Source organism: Anguilla anguilla, chromosome 15, assembly GCF_013347855.1.
Source record: "Anguilla anguilla isolate fAngAng1 chromosome 15, fAngAng1.pri, whole genome shotgun sequence".
Classification (NCBI taxonomy): Eukaryota; Metazoa; Chordata; class Actinopteri; order Anguilliformes; family Anguillidae; genus Anguilla; species Anguilla anguilla.
The window spans coordinates 29,208,485-29,224,450 of record NC_049215.1 but is presented as its reverse complement, the minus strand read 5'-3'; the positions used below and the strand labels follow the sequence as shown (position 1 = coordinate 29,224,450).

General features: G+C 43.8%; 1 protein-coding gene across 1 annotated transcript; it reads right to left on the bottom strand.

The window, feature by feature from the left end:
- Positions 1-4,597: 4,597 nt before the first annotated feature.
- dpt (dermatopontin) lies at positions 4,598-15,733 on the bottom strand. Its single transcript, XM_035394813.1, has 4 exons — positions 15,247-15,733; positions 6,909-7,034; positions 6,352-6,459; positions 4,598-5,650 (listed from the first exon to the last, which is right to left on the bottom strand). Exons 1-4 carry the CDS (start codon positions 15,525-15,527, stop codon positions 5,584-5,586), a joined length of 582 nt encoding a protein of 193 aa, XP_035250704.1. The 5' UTR covers positions 15,528-15,733; the 3' UTR covers positions 4,598-5,583.
- Positions 15,734-15,966: the final 233 nt, after the last annotated feature.

The following is a 15,966-nucleotide window of genomic DNA, read 5'->3' as shown; positions in this document are numbered from 1 at the left end:
CACACACACACACACACTCACACTCTCTCACACACACACACTCACTCTCACGCACACACACACTAACTCGCTCTCACGCACACACACACACACACACTCACTCTCTCACATACACACACACACTCACTCACTAACTCTCACGCACACACACACACGCATGCACAATTAAATAGTGGCACGGTATGAATGCGCTTATAGACACAGTGGTGCTGCAGGCCTTCAAAAAACAAGCTTGGTTTGTGGCAGCCCATGACTAATCACTTAATCTGCTTCTAATGAGGTATTACGGTATGGGACCTGTACATGGGAGACTTATTAGGTCTTTATTCCCAAACCACTGCTTTAATCCCCAATTAGACTTTGAAGTATCCTGTTTATCTCACCCATAGCTCAGTCTGTGTTCTCCCTTTTAACCACTGGTAATGATGCATGCTGTTTGCTTACTGTCTTGGCGTTCTATGTTTAGCTGAGTAAAACCCTATAGACAGGTGACTTTTCTGTCCATGTGACAGTAAAAAAATCCTTGCAGATTTACAACCAAAAAGTTGCTATTTCATGTCTTTTGAATTTGAACAACTATAAGGCATCTGCGCCCGTGGTTGCTCATTGCATTTTTGTTCACCTAACGTTACTGCTAGACACTAATGGAACAACTCATTCAAAACGAACATCTTGCAGTGTTTCAACTGAAAAATATCAGGCACAGCTCAGCTTTCCTTGTTTCAAGTAGTCCCGATTCCAACTGATTTTGTGCGGCCGAGTAAATTATTATTTTTTTTTAAATCACACATCACAGTCACCGTCACCTGCTCCTTTCCTGAAATAGTCACCTTCGGTCACGGCGCTGTCTGTCCCGTGATTTTACGCGCGGCTGGCGGCCGGTTTTCCCGAGTTGAGACCGTGGCGGGCGGTTCCGCGGTGCGTGCGCCAGGCCGCAGGTCACCGCCACCCCGCGTTTGGGCAGCACCGCGACTCCGGCCCCTTCAGCGTCTGCCCCCCCCCCCCCCCCCCTTGTAATTATAGCAGACGGGCCGAACGGGGGGAAATGAAAAGGGCCAAACAGCGTGAGAGGAAGTGACCTTCTGACTTCTGAGCCCCGCCTCCCTCCGCCCCCCCCCCCTCGTTCCTCGTCCCGGTGAGGTCCGGCCTCGCTCCGCCGTGGCCCCCGCGGTGTCCCGCATCGCGCGGTACAGAGGGGCCCCCGGGGGACCGCTCCCCCCCCCGGCCCTGTGATATGTTTGGCTCCGTGCCGCCGGCAGAACAGCGTCCGTAAATAAACAGCGGGGAGAGCCGCTGGCCCGGGGCCAGGGGATGGAGTCGTTACCGGCACAGGGGGCTCCGGGATACCCCGGCTAACTGTCACCGTGGTTTCTCTCTTAAACTTTTCTTCTTTCTTTTTTTAATTCGTAAAATCTTAATTTGCAATTCCACCAGTTCGTGAACTAATCGGAAACAAGCCTTCAGCTTGATCGCACGTACGCTTTTTATATGAAGGGATCCATTTTTTTTTCTTTTTTTGTTATGACTTAAAGTAGATTCCATTTACACAGTGTGTCTCCTTGTGTGAGTAAGTGTACAGTCAGAGTGACAGTGACTGAACTTCCACTTAATGATGTGGGAAATTGATGCCTGAACTGCCAATACACTCTCTCAGCAGATGATTCCTGTTCATAGACTCTTCTTGCTGGGGGCCTCTTTTCTAAGAGCTTAAACAGAGGCAGGTGTGCCCCAGATCTCATACATATCACATGTGCTTTACTGTCTTCTCTTCTTTCCCTTTTTGGACAGTTACTGTACTTTTTCCCCAGTATAAATCAGCATCTGTTTTGATGGACTTGTGTAGCACATTCATGTAGCGTTCATTAAATTAATGTCTTGTAAAATGACATTATGCAAGTATTCCCAAGTGTTTGACAAGTGTCAGTGGTCATTTTGCAGCATTCTGTATAATCTCAGTTAACCTTATAAGGCCCCTAAATTCGCTGAATTAAGCTAATCTCATTCAAAGTCTTCAGGCAGTTTTTATTTTTGTTTTCCTGTTAAGGTTGTTATTTGCAAAAATGCATTGCGCAGAAATGGGTAAGTCTTTAAGCTTACAGTCCAATGCCTGCCGTCACACTGGCTGCATGAACAGGCCTTCTGACAGATCTTCCTCACCACTGGAACATTATTGTATTGTTTATGCAATGTATGGCTTTCATGGAATGAGGCAGGCTTGCTGTATATATGAGGCAGAATAATTCTCTTGTCAGGCGGGCCAGTGATAAGATGTTCAGTATTCAGTGCAGCAGTTGAAAAGACCCGCAGCATTCTCGGGTGGGAGTAGAATTGGTGGAGAAATGTACCATGATGTACCTGCCTGGCCATCTGCGTAAAGAAGAACTGCCTGGCTGTGTGGGTGAGAAGGTATTATCGTAATCTATGACAGAGGTGGGCCGTATCAGTTTCTGGATTTCATGCCAAACTTCTGGCCTTAATCTTTTGCTTAGACCTAGCATTTATACCATCTGACATTTTTGCTACATTTCTTGGCAAGCGCGTGAATTCTAGCCGAAGGCTGTCCTCACATCCCAATTTAAAATGTTTTACTGTGGTTTAATCTACGATTGAACCGGTGTTGGTGTGTACAGCCGGTTAGCTCATTTATCCAGGGCAACTGGTGGAAACAAGAACCTGCGTACGCACTGGCCCTCCAGGGCCACAATTGCCCACCCTGGCCTATGACATGGACTAGTGGGGGGATTAGAGGATAGAGGCGTGGTCAGAGACAATACTAAGGCAGGCTACATAGGGAATGCGGGCTTGTTTAGGATCTGTTGTGGAGCTCAATGTGGAGAGAACTCTAGAGAGGGGACTGCTTCCCACGGCTGACCATTGGTGGCTGGGTTAGCAGAAACCATTTTGTTTAATTAACTGAGTAAGCACTCACACAAATATCTGTACTCATTGTTCATCCTTGGATGAATGTATTAAGAAGTTTGTTCCATAAAACCATTCATAGCTTTATGACACTTAAAAAAGGAAGTGGTCCAGAATCAAAGTTGCCACAGGGTATCAACTGCAAACGACACAACATGGCCACGTAGAAATTTCTTTATTGTATGGCTGCCATTATCATACATAGCTTTTACTTTGTATATATAATAAACAGATGGATACTCAAAAATGCAGTTTGCACCTTGCTAAATGGTAGCACATTAATAATAATGATACATTTCATTTTACGACATGCTTTTAATATACCCATAATGTACTCATGCTGTTAGTGCCCTGCCCTGGAATCAGACCTGTAGTCTGTAATCTCGTGAAAAAATAGTATGCTGAAGTATACTATTCGTAGGTATAAAATAGTATACTTCAGCATACTATTTTTTCAATAGTATACTAAGCATACTTGACAAAAATTTTAATTGTATGTCACGTATGCTTAGTTTTTTTTTTTTGTTGTTTTTGTTTCATGGGATGTGATGTAAGGCTCTGATTAAAAGCACAGTCCTTCGCCACTTCCCCAAACCCCCATGAGCATAAGTAGCACAGGCTGCTGCATTATGTAACCTGACTATTGTCAAGTCATATTTCGGAAGCGAGGCATGGTGTCACATGGTTAATATGTGAAAAGGTTGTGCGGGGCGACCTTTTCAGGTTCTGTTTGATGGGATCTGGCTTCAAAGCAGCGGCAGCTGGGACAAAGTCGATTACTCGGGGCTCGTTGCGAAACCGGATGCGTCCCACAAGGCCGTGCGCTTCCGCCCTGATATTTATGCGGGTCTCATCCCTGCCACGGCTCTGGCACTGGCCCGTGTCATTTTCATTTTTTAAATGACACACTCTGCAGACTCGCAGAAGCTAATCTCATGAGGCCGGCTTCTGACTGAGGCCCTGACCATTGGGGCGCCCCCCCCCCCCGCCCCCAAAGGGCTGAGCTTCAGGAATTCTGGGTAAAATGATGACGGTTGAAATCAATCGGTCATTAGAAGGGCCCCATGGGAGATTCTGTCTAGCCCCCCACCCCCCCCCCCCAGTCCCTTGGAATCGCCTCTGTACACTCGACACCGTAACTGACACTCGCTTGAATATCGGTGAGTCCTCCCAGCCTATTGGGCTTCGTAGCGATTTGCGTCCCTGTATTGGGTAACTGTGAACAAGATACATTTAACCATCATGAAATAAGTGGCTCTAACTTTTTAACATTACTTCTTAAGTGAGCAGAAAACCAGGAAATCCTGGTCATCCCCCCCCGAAAGCATACTCTGCCATCAGTACTTCCTGTGATTGTCCCGACTGAGGCATCTACTTCCTCTTTAAAATATAGGACAAATGACTTTTTGTGCCAGATTAGATTAGATTAGAGTCATTTGTTATGTACTAATTTTTCTTTTAATTTTCAAGCAGCGTATCAGTTTCATGTACATTGCTGCAATGAACTGACCTTTAAAGCACACACACTTTACAAATGACATGTTTTTGCAACAGGCTAAATGATGTTAATCTCTCCATCAACAGGTCACTCCTTCGTTTTACTAGTCAAGTATTATATTTTAAAATGTTCTTTAAAAATTATTTTTTTATTTTTTTTTTTTTTTATTTTTTTTTTTTTAATAAATGCCCATAAGTGCATTGATGCTACACATTGGACCAAGCTAAAAAGCTTTTCTGATTTACAGACGGATTAACGCAAGCCTTGCTTTCAGTTCTTGAATCAGAGAAAGCACCTTAAGCACATTTTGCAGTTTAAGACTTTGAAGGCTTTTGCATTATGCAAGTCATCTCACTGTATCCTGAGCAGCTGGTCTTACTTTTGCTGTTCCTGCGGGAGTCTCTCTCAATCATCTCAGCTCTTCTCCTGTGACTTCTTTGATATATTACTTTCAGCTAAGTTATGAGCCTTTTCAACCTTTATGATTCAGATTCAGTATTTTTCTGGTTTTATGTATATCTGATAGGGGAATTCTAATTTGAAACTACAATAACAGCCTGTTTCCTTATGTGAACCTATGTGAAGAGGTATTGCACAGTGTAGTAATGTAGTATGAATCTATCCATATGATCTAAAAAAAAATTTTTATATTGCCCTGGAAAAATTTCACTATGATCTTTTCAATAATGGATCCAAATGAAGCCTGCCTCTGTTGAGAGTACATGGGGTTACTATCAGGTTGCAGGTTTGATTACCGGGTAGGGCACTGCCGTTGTACTTTTGAGCAAGGTACTTCACCTGAATTGATTCAGTGCATATCCAGCTATTTTAAATGGTTACTAATTTAAATTGTATAAGTTGCTCTAAATACAAGTGTTTGCTAAAAGCCCGTAATGTAATGGTAGAAGAAGATATCGCTTCAAGTACTGAGAATCACTGATCGATATGAGCACTGATTAAGCACTGCCAGACTGATAAAACTGCAGAAAAGTAAGACAGACAATTAAGTTGCCCATTAATGGTGTAGCTCATGGAACATAAAACACTAAGCTGAGGTTAAAAGTAAATTAAGGACAAAGACAGATGTATAGACACATTTTTGCATGCACACACAAACCATCGTTACTGCTAAGCTATGAGTGATCTTACAAATCCATACATGGGCCTTAGTGGTTTACAAATTCGCAGTCGAAGTCTGTCATCCTGCATAAGATGTACTTCCACTGTCGATCCCTGCAGGAAAGGAAAAGACAGAAACATATTTGTCATTAGGGGTTGATCTGTGAACGCTGATATGTAAAGGTTGTATGTTGTTTAGTACACTCCGTCAGTCAATAAGAAAGCACTGCTGCAGTTTCCAATGGGGTTGTCACAACAATGGGGAATTTCCATTGAATGAAAGCTAAAATCACGTCACCTCTACATGATTAAGAAGAGTGATCGTGATTATATATGAATGTTGAATAAAGCAGGCAGTGACACATCAATAGATTTCCAGCTTGATTTTGTCAGCTAATATTGGGGAATTAGGATCTTATTTTAGTACATTACTGGACTAGTCGTGGCACTAATCTGGGTTCCTTCAGGCAAGTTCATGCGGTGAGTCGGATCGGTATGGTGGGTACGGAACTGGGCAGGTGTGTACGGTGCAAATTGTGCGTAACTGTGTATATCACAGGGTTCTTGCATAGATCGGATTTCCATGCAGGAAACATGAAGCCAAACCACGGATGAGGTGGAAAGCAATTAGTTGTTTAATAAATACAGAGCTCCTGTCTTAAAACTCCATTCCTCCTATTCCTGCTCAGACTGTCCCGAACCCGCTGTGGTGAGGTGAAGGACGTTGTGTCCTTCCCCGCAGAGGTGACAGCGCACATTCAGAACGCGCTGCACCTTTAACCCCGTCTCCATGGTTACGCGAGAACACGGCTGACCTGAGCACTCCGCTGAAGGTGGTCTGTGCCCCTCTGATGAAGTAGCCATAGCTGGGGATGACCATCTCCCCCTCTTCCCTGTAGTACTGGGGAACATCCATAGTCTTCCTGTGCGTGGGAGAGACGGGCATCATTCGCTGAACAAAAACTTGTATCTCAACAAAAAGTTTTGTCTTCATGGCAACATCACGGTTTTTTTACATGGTGTCTTTTTTGCTCAGTTATAACACATATACAGTATAAGAGAATTGAATTATAAATGTAATTTTGTGTGAAGAATTGACTAAAAATAGGACATTTTGTATGATATCAACAGTATACAGTATTTGCACTTATAATGCGTTTACTGTACACTTGGGACAGTGGAGTAATGCAGGGTTTATTTGCAGTATAAACACAGGAGTTGTGCTCCACGAGCTGACAGAGGTCATCTCCCACCGAGGCTGTCCGGGGCCGGAGACATGTCAGGGGGAGGAGACATGTCAGGGGGAGGAGACATGTCAGGGGGAGGAGACATGTCAGGGTGGCGGAAGCGTGTCAGGGGGGCGGAGACATACCAGCAGGAGTAGGGACACCTGCGGCTGTATCGGCAGCAGTAGAACTGCCACTCCCGGTCCAGCACTGAGTTGAAGTACTGGCTCTGAACCCCAGCCACCAGCCCGTTGTTAGTGCATGTTGAAGTCCTGCAAAAAAAAAGAACATTGTTGTTGCCATGGTGATATCTGTGACATAATCAGCAAATGACCAGCACTCATGTGATGTCTTTTTTTTTTTTTTAAAGCTTTATCACAGTTAGATTTGGTATGCACCCCTATCCATGGGAGGGTCACCAAATGCAGGGCATTGCCAAATGCTGCAGTAATCAGCTGCAGTAATCAGCTTCTGCACTCAGACCCAAATATCAGTCTGTCCATTCATTCATCTGACTACTACTCTTCTGACATTCTGTGCCAATGAGAAATTGGAGGGGGGGGGTGCTCTGAGATGACCTGATCTTCTGATTGTAGTGGTTTAACTGCTGGCAATTAAAATCAGGCAGGATTGATTCAGGCAGTCAATGCCAGCGTCATTTTAAGTTCTTCTTACAATGTCTTTTTGTAAGTCTTCTGCCACACGCCTGTATTGTAATGTAGCGTAACGTAATGTAGCACAACGTAATGTAGCGTAATGTAATGTAATGCAATGTAGTGTAATGTAGCGTAATGTAATGTAGCGTAATGTAATGTAATGCAATGTAGCGTAATGTAATGTAATGCAATGTAGTGTAATGCAATGTAGCGTAATGTAATGTAATGCAATGTAGCGTAATGTAATGTAATGGAAATTAGGGGGCTGCATGGAGAGATTCCTTAGCTGCATCCCGCAGACTGACAGTGACGTGGCTCTGCAGGAGTTGGGTGCTGTGTGCATTCTATGCGTTCGAATGAAAAATTCTGCGTTTGTTGTGGGTCCATCTTGTTTTATGATCCGTCAAAGCGGTTGGCCGTGCCACAGTCCTGATGCTATCAGCTCTGTGCAGCCTGTGTGTGAAGGGTGATCCCCGGTCATCGCTCTGGGTGGCAGATTATTGCAGCTGCTGATTAAAACAGTGGTGCCACTTCAAGGTGGTCAGTTTTATGTTTTTTTTTTGTTGTTTTGTTCCATTTTTAGTTATTTATTTATTTTACCCAAACTGCAAAGTAAAACGACCTTCCTGATAACAGTAATGCTTGTGTCAGCAATACTTGATTATCAGATTGAGGTGTGCCCCCCCCCCCCCCGCCCCCTTGTGAACTATTTCATATTTTCCTGCCCCCGGTACGAACGCAGTCTTAATGGCTTATTTTAATGTGACACGCTCTGCTTATATATGCACAGTGAACCAGCCTCCCTCGCTCTGTACTCAAGGTCAAACACAGTTCACATTTGACTGTATTTCTCATTTGCAAATGCTCGGGGCACAAACCAACCAAAAAAGCCTTTTTTTTCTTTTCACTGCTTTACAAAAAATGTCCTGCTCTTTTTTCCCCTGTTTTCTCTATTACAGTGGTCTTTCTCAGTGAGAGTGCCAGATAGAGTTTAAAGTATGACCTCAATGGCTAAGCATTAAGCAGTGCACATTGAATTACATTACAGGCATTTAGCAGACGCTCTTATCCAGAGCGACTTACACAACTTTTTACATTGTATCCATTTATACAGCTGGATATATATACTGAAGCAATGCAGGTTAAGTACCTTGCTCAAGGGTACAACGGCAGTGTCCTTACCCGGGAATCGAACCGGCGACCTTTCGGTTACAAGCCCAGTTCCTTACCCACTGTGCCACACTCCGTCCTAATTAGTCCTGTATCAACTAAAAAGCATTTTGCACATGTACGGATTCAGTTGAACTGTTATACTTTATCTATTAGTCACCATTATACTCGTTACACGCAGTGCATGTCACTCCATCTGTCACTGTTTTGAGTAATACATTTCATAGGGCCAATTTGAATTAGCATTTTTCAGATTTCTGTTTACTGTTCAAGCGAGAAGTGAGGTTTGCCCCTAAATAAGTGCAAGTTAAACTGTTCTAACAGGGTATTATGAGACTGTAGCTTGGTCGTAATTTCAAAAGGAAACATTTGCCAAACCGGGCAAAAACACGAAAAAGTTTCAAAATCCTCAGGAAAGGGGAGGTGACAGTTGTAACGTTGGATCGCCAAGGTAACCGCAGACTCTAGCTGGAGGCCTCTCGTGGTCTGACTGGATAGAGAATTGAGCCAAGATGGAGGACTCATTTATCAGAACACTGTGGGAGAGGGTGGGGAGGGGGGGGTATCAGACCATGAGACAGTGAGACACAGTATGACATCAGTAGTTCTTGCAGAAAGAGACTGGGTCTGGAGCAGCTCCGGTCAGCCTCTCAAAAAAAAAAAACCAGGAGGCGTCTCCTCGTCAGCACCCATGGAAGGGACTCAGAATTCCAGTGGGCTCAATCGATCACGTGATCGCATTGCTATCACGTTTAAAGTGACAGCCCCAATCGCTGGAACCGACAGGACCGACCCACCATCCGGGTTCCACAGCCACTCCAAAGGGCTCCCCTCAAATACCCACCGATTGACTCAAAACATGTGATTTCAGTTAAGCTGCCACTTCACTGAGGTAATGCTCCGGTCTGGGGAACACAAAGCAGCTTGTGGTGTGATTTACTCAGCTGGCCGCTAATGTTTTACACGTAGTCGTATAAGTCTGGGAATTTATGAACATTTTAAAAATGTATATTGCCTTCATGGGAGCGTACGATTTGACCAAAGGACTAGAGTATGGTATTCGGCAATAATTGAAATGCCATAATTGAAATTTCTTTCCTGAGAAATGAGAGGCTAAAATAACTGAGGTGTTAAAAAATGACGTCTCTGATGATCTTGCACAAGCCGTGGGACGAACAGCAGAGCGGACTGCTGGCTTGCGTAGCTCATAGTGAAACAAGCCAAGATTCCATCGAGGCTTTCTGCTGTTTGCGGTTTCCTCCTGAGCTCTGTCCGCCTGTTCGCTGGCACGCTTCTCCTTGTACAAACAGCGAAAACGGTTCTTCGTGACCAAAAGCCCCATCCATTTTAATGTCCTGCCTTGTTGTACGTTGCGGAGAACTTGAACGTGTATGTTAAAAAGAAGGAGTTTGAGCGCTGGCGCGGAGTGACTACTGGCTGACCCTGCGGAGAGCAGCGGGTGGAAAATTTGATATCAGTAGATCATGGGAATGGAGTGTATACGCTCACCCACGGCACAGGTCTGCATCGCATTAAGAGGCCAGGCCATTTACTCTCAAACGGCTGCTGCTGCTGCCGGCCTGCTTTGCATACCTAAAGATTCGCTCATCACATCTGTGACCGTGCGCTTAGGCAACAAGAACAACAATGCTGTTGCTTGTATCCCATATAGGACCTGTGTTTTGTGTAGTAATGACCTTAGCGGCACTTGCGTACATCGTACGTTGCAGCCCCAGGAGGTAAAAACTAATCTAGGCTCGGCTCTTTTCCTGTTGTTTTATATGATGAGACACTGTGATGTTCCTCCATGCTAGGAATGAAGTGACGTGTTGCCTTTCTTTTCGTCAAGGTTTTGCAGCTAGTGATCTGCATAGAAGGTTGCAGGTTTGAGTCCACTTAGCATAGCTTTGTACCTGGATGGGTTCAGAAAATATTTGGTTGCCCAAATAGACATCTAAAATATAAGCTATGTTTTTTTTTTCCACTTTGAGAGACTAACTTCGATTTAACCCTTTAAGATGTAAGATCGCAAATGTGTGATTAGAATGTTCTTAACTGAACGTTCTAATTCTGATGCAACAATCACTACTGGTAATTGAAAGCAATGGAGTTCTAGAACACTGACTTAGAATTTTGAAATAGCATTCCAAAAAACCTACTCTTCAAAGGGTTTTTTTGTTGTGTCACTGCTGCAGAGGTAGTGTAAGGGTAGTGACCGTCCACATGCACTAGCACCACTTTGGCAAGCGTGAGCATGGACAAAGAAACCTGGCTTACAAGTTGAGCCGCACAGAAGAATACTTAAAGGCTAGGGCCTGTCACCAGTCCTCTCATTCAGACTAGCAGGCTGTTGATGTTAGGAGATGAATCGCAGTGTCAGGTCTGTTTGAACAGGGCACACATGCCTTGGCAGATGAACGTTCCTGTCCTGTATGTGGAAACAATAACATGTCATCCTCTGAAGGGTCAAAGCTGTTCCCAGCAGATATGTTTGGAAGGCATCTGGAGTATGAGGAAAATAAACTCAGGGAAGGAGTTTGGTTGGATGAACGTATAGAACTGTGTTTCAAAGGACAGTTCGCCTGTGGGTTTGGCAGGGCTGTCTAACCCTGTTCCTGGAAATGTACCATCCTGTGGGTTCTCACTCCAACCCGAACCAAACACACCTCATGCAACAGCCAGAGATCTGCTTCAGCTGCTAATTACTGGAATCATGTGTGCCAAATTAGGGCTGAAATGAAGAACTACAGGACTGTAGATATCCAGGAACAGCGTTGGGCAGACTTGGGCCTTACCTAACAGAGGTTTGGAAACAGGAAAGTCTTTTCACTGGGTTTAGTTTTCAAATATTTTTGCTGTATGTATGAACAGGTTTATTTGGTTTCAAGGTTAATACCTATTGAATAAGCAGCCACATACACACACACACACACACACATACACACACTCATACATATTAAGTCTAAAAGTGCAAATTTTAAAATGCCACTTTTTGATACGGATGCATAGGAAATCATGTTTATATTAAAACCACGGTTAAATAAATGAATTAAAATGTGTTTGAAGAAACCTGATGGATAATGTGTTTCTTTGGGAAATGGCAAAATGTATAAGGCTATATAGCCTTATGCCCAAAAATGTTAAAATGCCATTTTATGATATGGATGATAGGAAAATCAAGTTAGTATTACAATCAGGGTGAACTAAATGAATAAAAATGCGTTTGAAGAAATATATGATGGTTAATATGAAAAGCAGATGGTGGAAAGCAGACAGCCCCTAGAAGGCACATTCAGGTTTCACATCCTCATACCGTAAGTCAGTACAGAGTTCCTGTGTATGGTGAGGAACCGCACACAAATCTTCCCTATCTCACTTAAGCAGACGGGGGAAAAGTGCACCTTTCAGCGTCTGAGCTAAACTCCATCCCTCATTTCCTCACCACATCGATTTATGAACGTCAGTGTGTGACGGCAAATGAATTGCCAGTCTTAGGCCTCGGATCCTGAAGAATCCCGAGTGCGGTGGTGTGTCCCAGCGGCCGATGGGCTTGTATTTTAAATCCTGCCATCTCGCCGGCTTCAACGATCAGTGCCTTTCTGTGCTTTATGACCTCCCCATGCGCAAGTGTCACTCCTGAATAATAATCGCAATCGTTTGCCGCATGTCATCCATATTTACCGGCGCTTCTCTCCTGTAGGCTTTCCCACTGAAATGAACGAAGCAATTTTCTTATTCGGTAGCATTTGCGTTCCTGAGCGTCTAGTCTGCAATGCTGCGAAACCGGTTAGGTTCTTGTGGAGGGAAAAAAAAACTGGTTTCCTGCACAAAACTACAAGTTTCATTTAAAAATCTCATGCAATCTTACAGCAGTTTACCTGGGTTTGGGTGTGCAAGGGAAATTCCATTATATTTTCTGTTCTTTTATAGCTGTGGCTTTACCTTGTGTGTGTTTTTTTTTTGTATTTATGGAGGAATAGTTACATATTTATAGGGAGATGTAGTATAATGCGGTGCTTAAAATATACTCACAAGAATTTTTTTTATTTTTTTTATTTTTTATTTTTTTTTACATCCATTAGCCATAAAGCTGTCGGGTGCAGTATAGTAGTTGTGAAGATTAATTGAAGATGACCGGATTAACTGAACAGAAAAACCCAAACCCATATGTGAAACATTACAGACCACAGCCAGGACAGCTGTGCCCGTCATGAACAGGAGGGATAATTCCATCCCCAGGCTCTGTAAGGCACACCCGGATGGATGTAGTGGCCAGACCCAGAACCCTGGTTCTTTTTACACATATGCATTACAGACATCCAGGGTCTATCAGCCAGCTAGTACACTGACGTGAATAATTTACCCCGGGTTGGGGTGTTTGAATTGCAGACTGCAGTACAGCCCAGTGTTAGAGCGCACAGGGTATTTATAAAAAAATTTAAGAGCCCTAGTCAAAGGTAATGGGGAAAGAAAAAGATTTGTGGCACAGGTCTGTTAATCTAAATAAGAGAAGGTCTGAACAAGATGGCGGACACTGGGAATGGGGTTGGCCATTTTTTCAAGCTTTTTGTCTCAAATGCAGAATGCAGATGTAGAATGAAGACTGGCCGGACTGGCAGTTGCAGTATGTACTAGAGAGAGAGAGAGAGAGAGAGAGAGAAAGAGAGAGAGAGAGAGGGAACGAGAGAGAGGGAGAGGGAACGAAGGAGTGGGTTGCTTTCTCATATTTCTGAATGCCTTTATGTGCAGGAGGTACATGAATTATAAACCCACAGATAGATAGATTGATTGCAGATGGATAGATGGACAGATTTCTAGAAAACAATTCTAGTGCTTATAATTTCATAGACTAGAGGCAACATGCTAAAAATCTCCAGAACAGAAATGAACTTTATGTAATAACTGTCCGGGTCCTTTAAATTTATGCAGTCATAAAAAGAAAGACTCCTTCCCAATCCTCTTCTCAGCAAGTATCCGAAACACATTTGTCAAGGAAGAAATTATGTTATGGCCCCTTTCTCATCTCCAACCATTCTAAACAGTGCTGACAGTTTGTGTAGAAGTTTAAAACGTTTTACATTTTCTCTGTTCATCTCAAATTTGTCAGTTTTTCATTTTAAATTAAACATGACATCGCCAAAATTAAATTTCCTGACATCTCACATGCTTTGTAATGTGTGACAACTGAATATCATTTTCATAACTATATTCACATCAGTGATTTAAGCATTTTACCAAAAAAACAGAAGTGGTGCATGTTTTTCCACCATGACTCATATTAACACTCAAAATTCTAGGTCATTGTTCTAGAACCCCATTGCTTTCATTTGCCAGTGGTCACTGTTACATCAGCATTAGAATGTTCAGTTAAGAACATTCTAATCACATATTTGTGATCTTACACCTTAAAGGGTTAATATCTTGAAAATTTGAAAAACCGTCTCAGTGCAATTCGGTTTTTTCTATCCACGAAAACCACAATCTGAGAGAGGCAAACGGACGCAGCTGTGACTCTGTGATTCATGGTCCCCAGGTGAAGTGTTTTGCAACACAGCCCCTATTCCAAAATGTTACTGCATCTCCGTGTTCCACGGCCACTGGCCCAGTCCACATAATGGTGTGGCCCAGCATAACTTCATGTAACTTATTACAAATAACTCTATGTTTGTCGAGAATGTTTGTATTTGTTGACAGTGCTGAAATATATTACTGCACTGCACTCAAAGGTAGTGGTACCACTGGTCGTGCTTGTAACACTTTTAGTAGTAGAAGGAATAATCTGAAAAGCCATCGGTGATTTGCTGTGAATCACGCCTATTACAACCTTGATTTATTCTAATTGGAACAAACAATTGATGCTATATTTGTACTAGTTGTAAAAGTAATACCCAGGTCTCAAGGTGCAGAAATAACCTTTTACAATCTCATTTTATAATGACTGTTATTTTCAAGCGTCTTTTTTTTCTGTACTTCTTTGTGCTTTGATCTGAGTCACAGCTCATATTATAATTCACATCAAAGTCAGTCAATGACTAGCTTCCTGAACTATTATTTTCTCTGGGACTATCATCACAAAGAGGGCGGCACCCTCGTGTTTATATTTCTTAACAGTGCATTCACTATTATGTTGTGTTTCAACAGAAGAGTACTTTTACATATTTTATGCATACGTATGAAAGACTGGGATCTGATTTACTTTGTGAAATAACTCAGTGTTTTCATTTCAAATATTTTTAACCAACATAGGTAGTGCACTTATGCTTTTCAGGCAAAAAGTCTCGGTTTATCTCTGTCATCTTCAAAGCCTTCAGCTGTCCTGAGGTAAATTGACTTTAACAGACTAGACTCCTGCATCTTAGTGCCAACTGCAGCTGCTAACAAGAACAGCCAATGGACATCAGTTTACATAACAGAACACCCAGAATGCCACGTCTCCCCAGGCAACACCCAGCCTTATTCTTTGCCTCCAGTCATCCCCTATTTGGAACCCCCCCCCTCCCTTTTTGAAGCACCCCGGAACATTTGTACCCCTCAGTGTCACTGTGCTCTCTCAGTGTAGCCTTCAGTGGATCTGGCTTGTCAAACAGCATCAGAGGATGCTCACCTCAGATGTCATTGTAGGGGGGGGGAGGGGGTGAGGAGAATGTGGTGTCCTTACCATTCCATCCCGGCGCGGTTGATATCGTCCCACCAGCACTCGGTGGGCAGCCCCAGGCCCTGGGGGGTGGGCTGGCACTCGAAGGTCCACAGCCGGTCCGATCCCTCCTCCGCGCTGAAGTAGCTCCGGATGGCCACCAGCGCCTCTCCGTGCGCGCACTGGAAGTTGAAGCCCTGCCGGTACGTGTTGACCCAGGGCTCGTCCGGGATGAAGTTGGGCTGGCCCAGCGCCGGGGCCAGCAGCGGCAGTGCCCACAGTAGCAGGAGCGCTGGGGAGTTCATCGTCCTGGCGGGTCGCGGCTCGAACCAGCGTCTGGCCTCTCAGCTGCGCCGCCGGCTTCTTTAATACGCCGCCGCTGTGTGCAGACGCACAGCTGCCAGATGTTTCGTATCGCAGTCCAGGGCCAGTGTGTAATTTGCTGCCATGAGGACAGTTCTGGATTTAGTCACTGCGAGTTTGTTAAGGTGGTATCGCGGAAATCCCCCTATCGACCCGAGAGTCGTGGTTCGGGCGAGACACCTTAAAAATATGGTGACTGTTGGCTAGCTCTGAATGCTAACTTTCCAAGGAAACATGATGCAAGTAGTTGTCTTGTATTCACATTTGTTAGTTTTTTTTTTCTCCATTTGCTGCTTCTGGATAAGGCATTTTCATTCCATTTTTAGTTTTCCCATAAAAGCTTGGCAGTGCAGTGAGCGTTTGGACAGACATTTTTGCTAT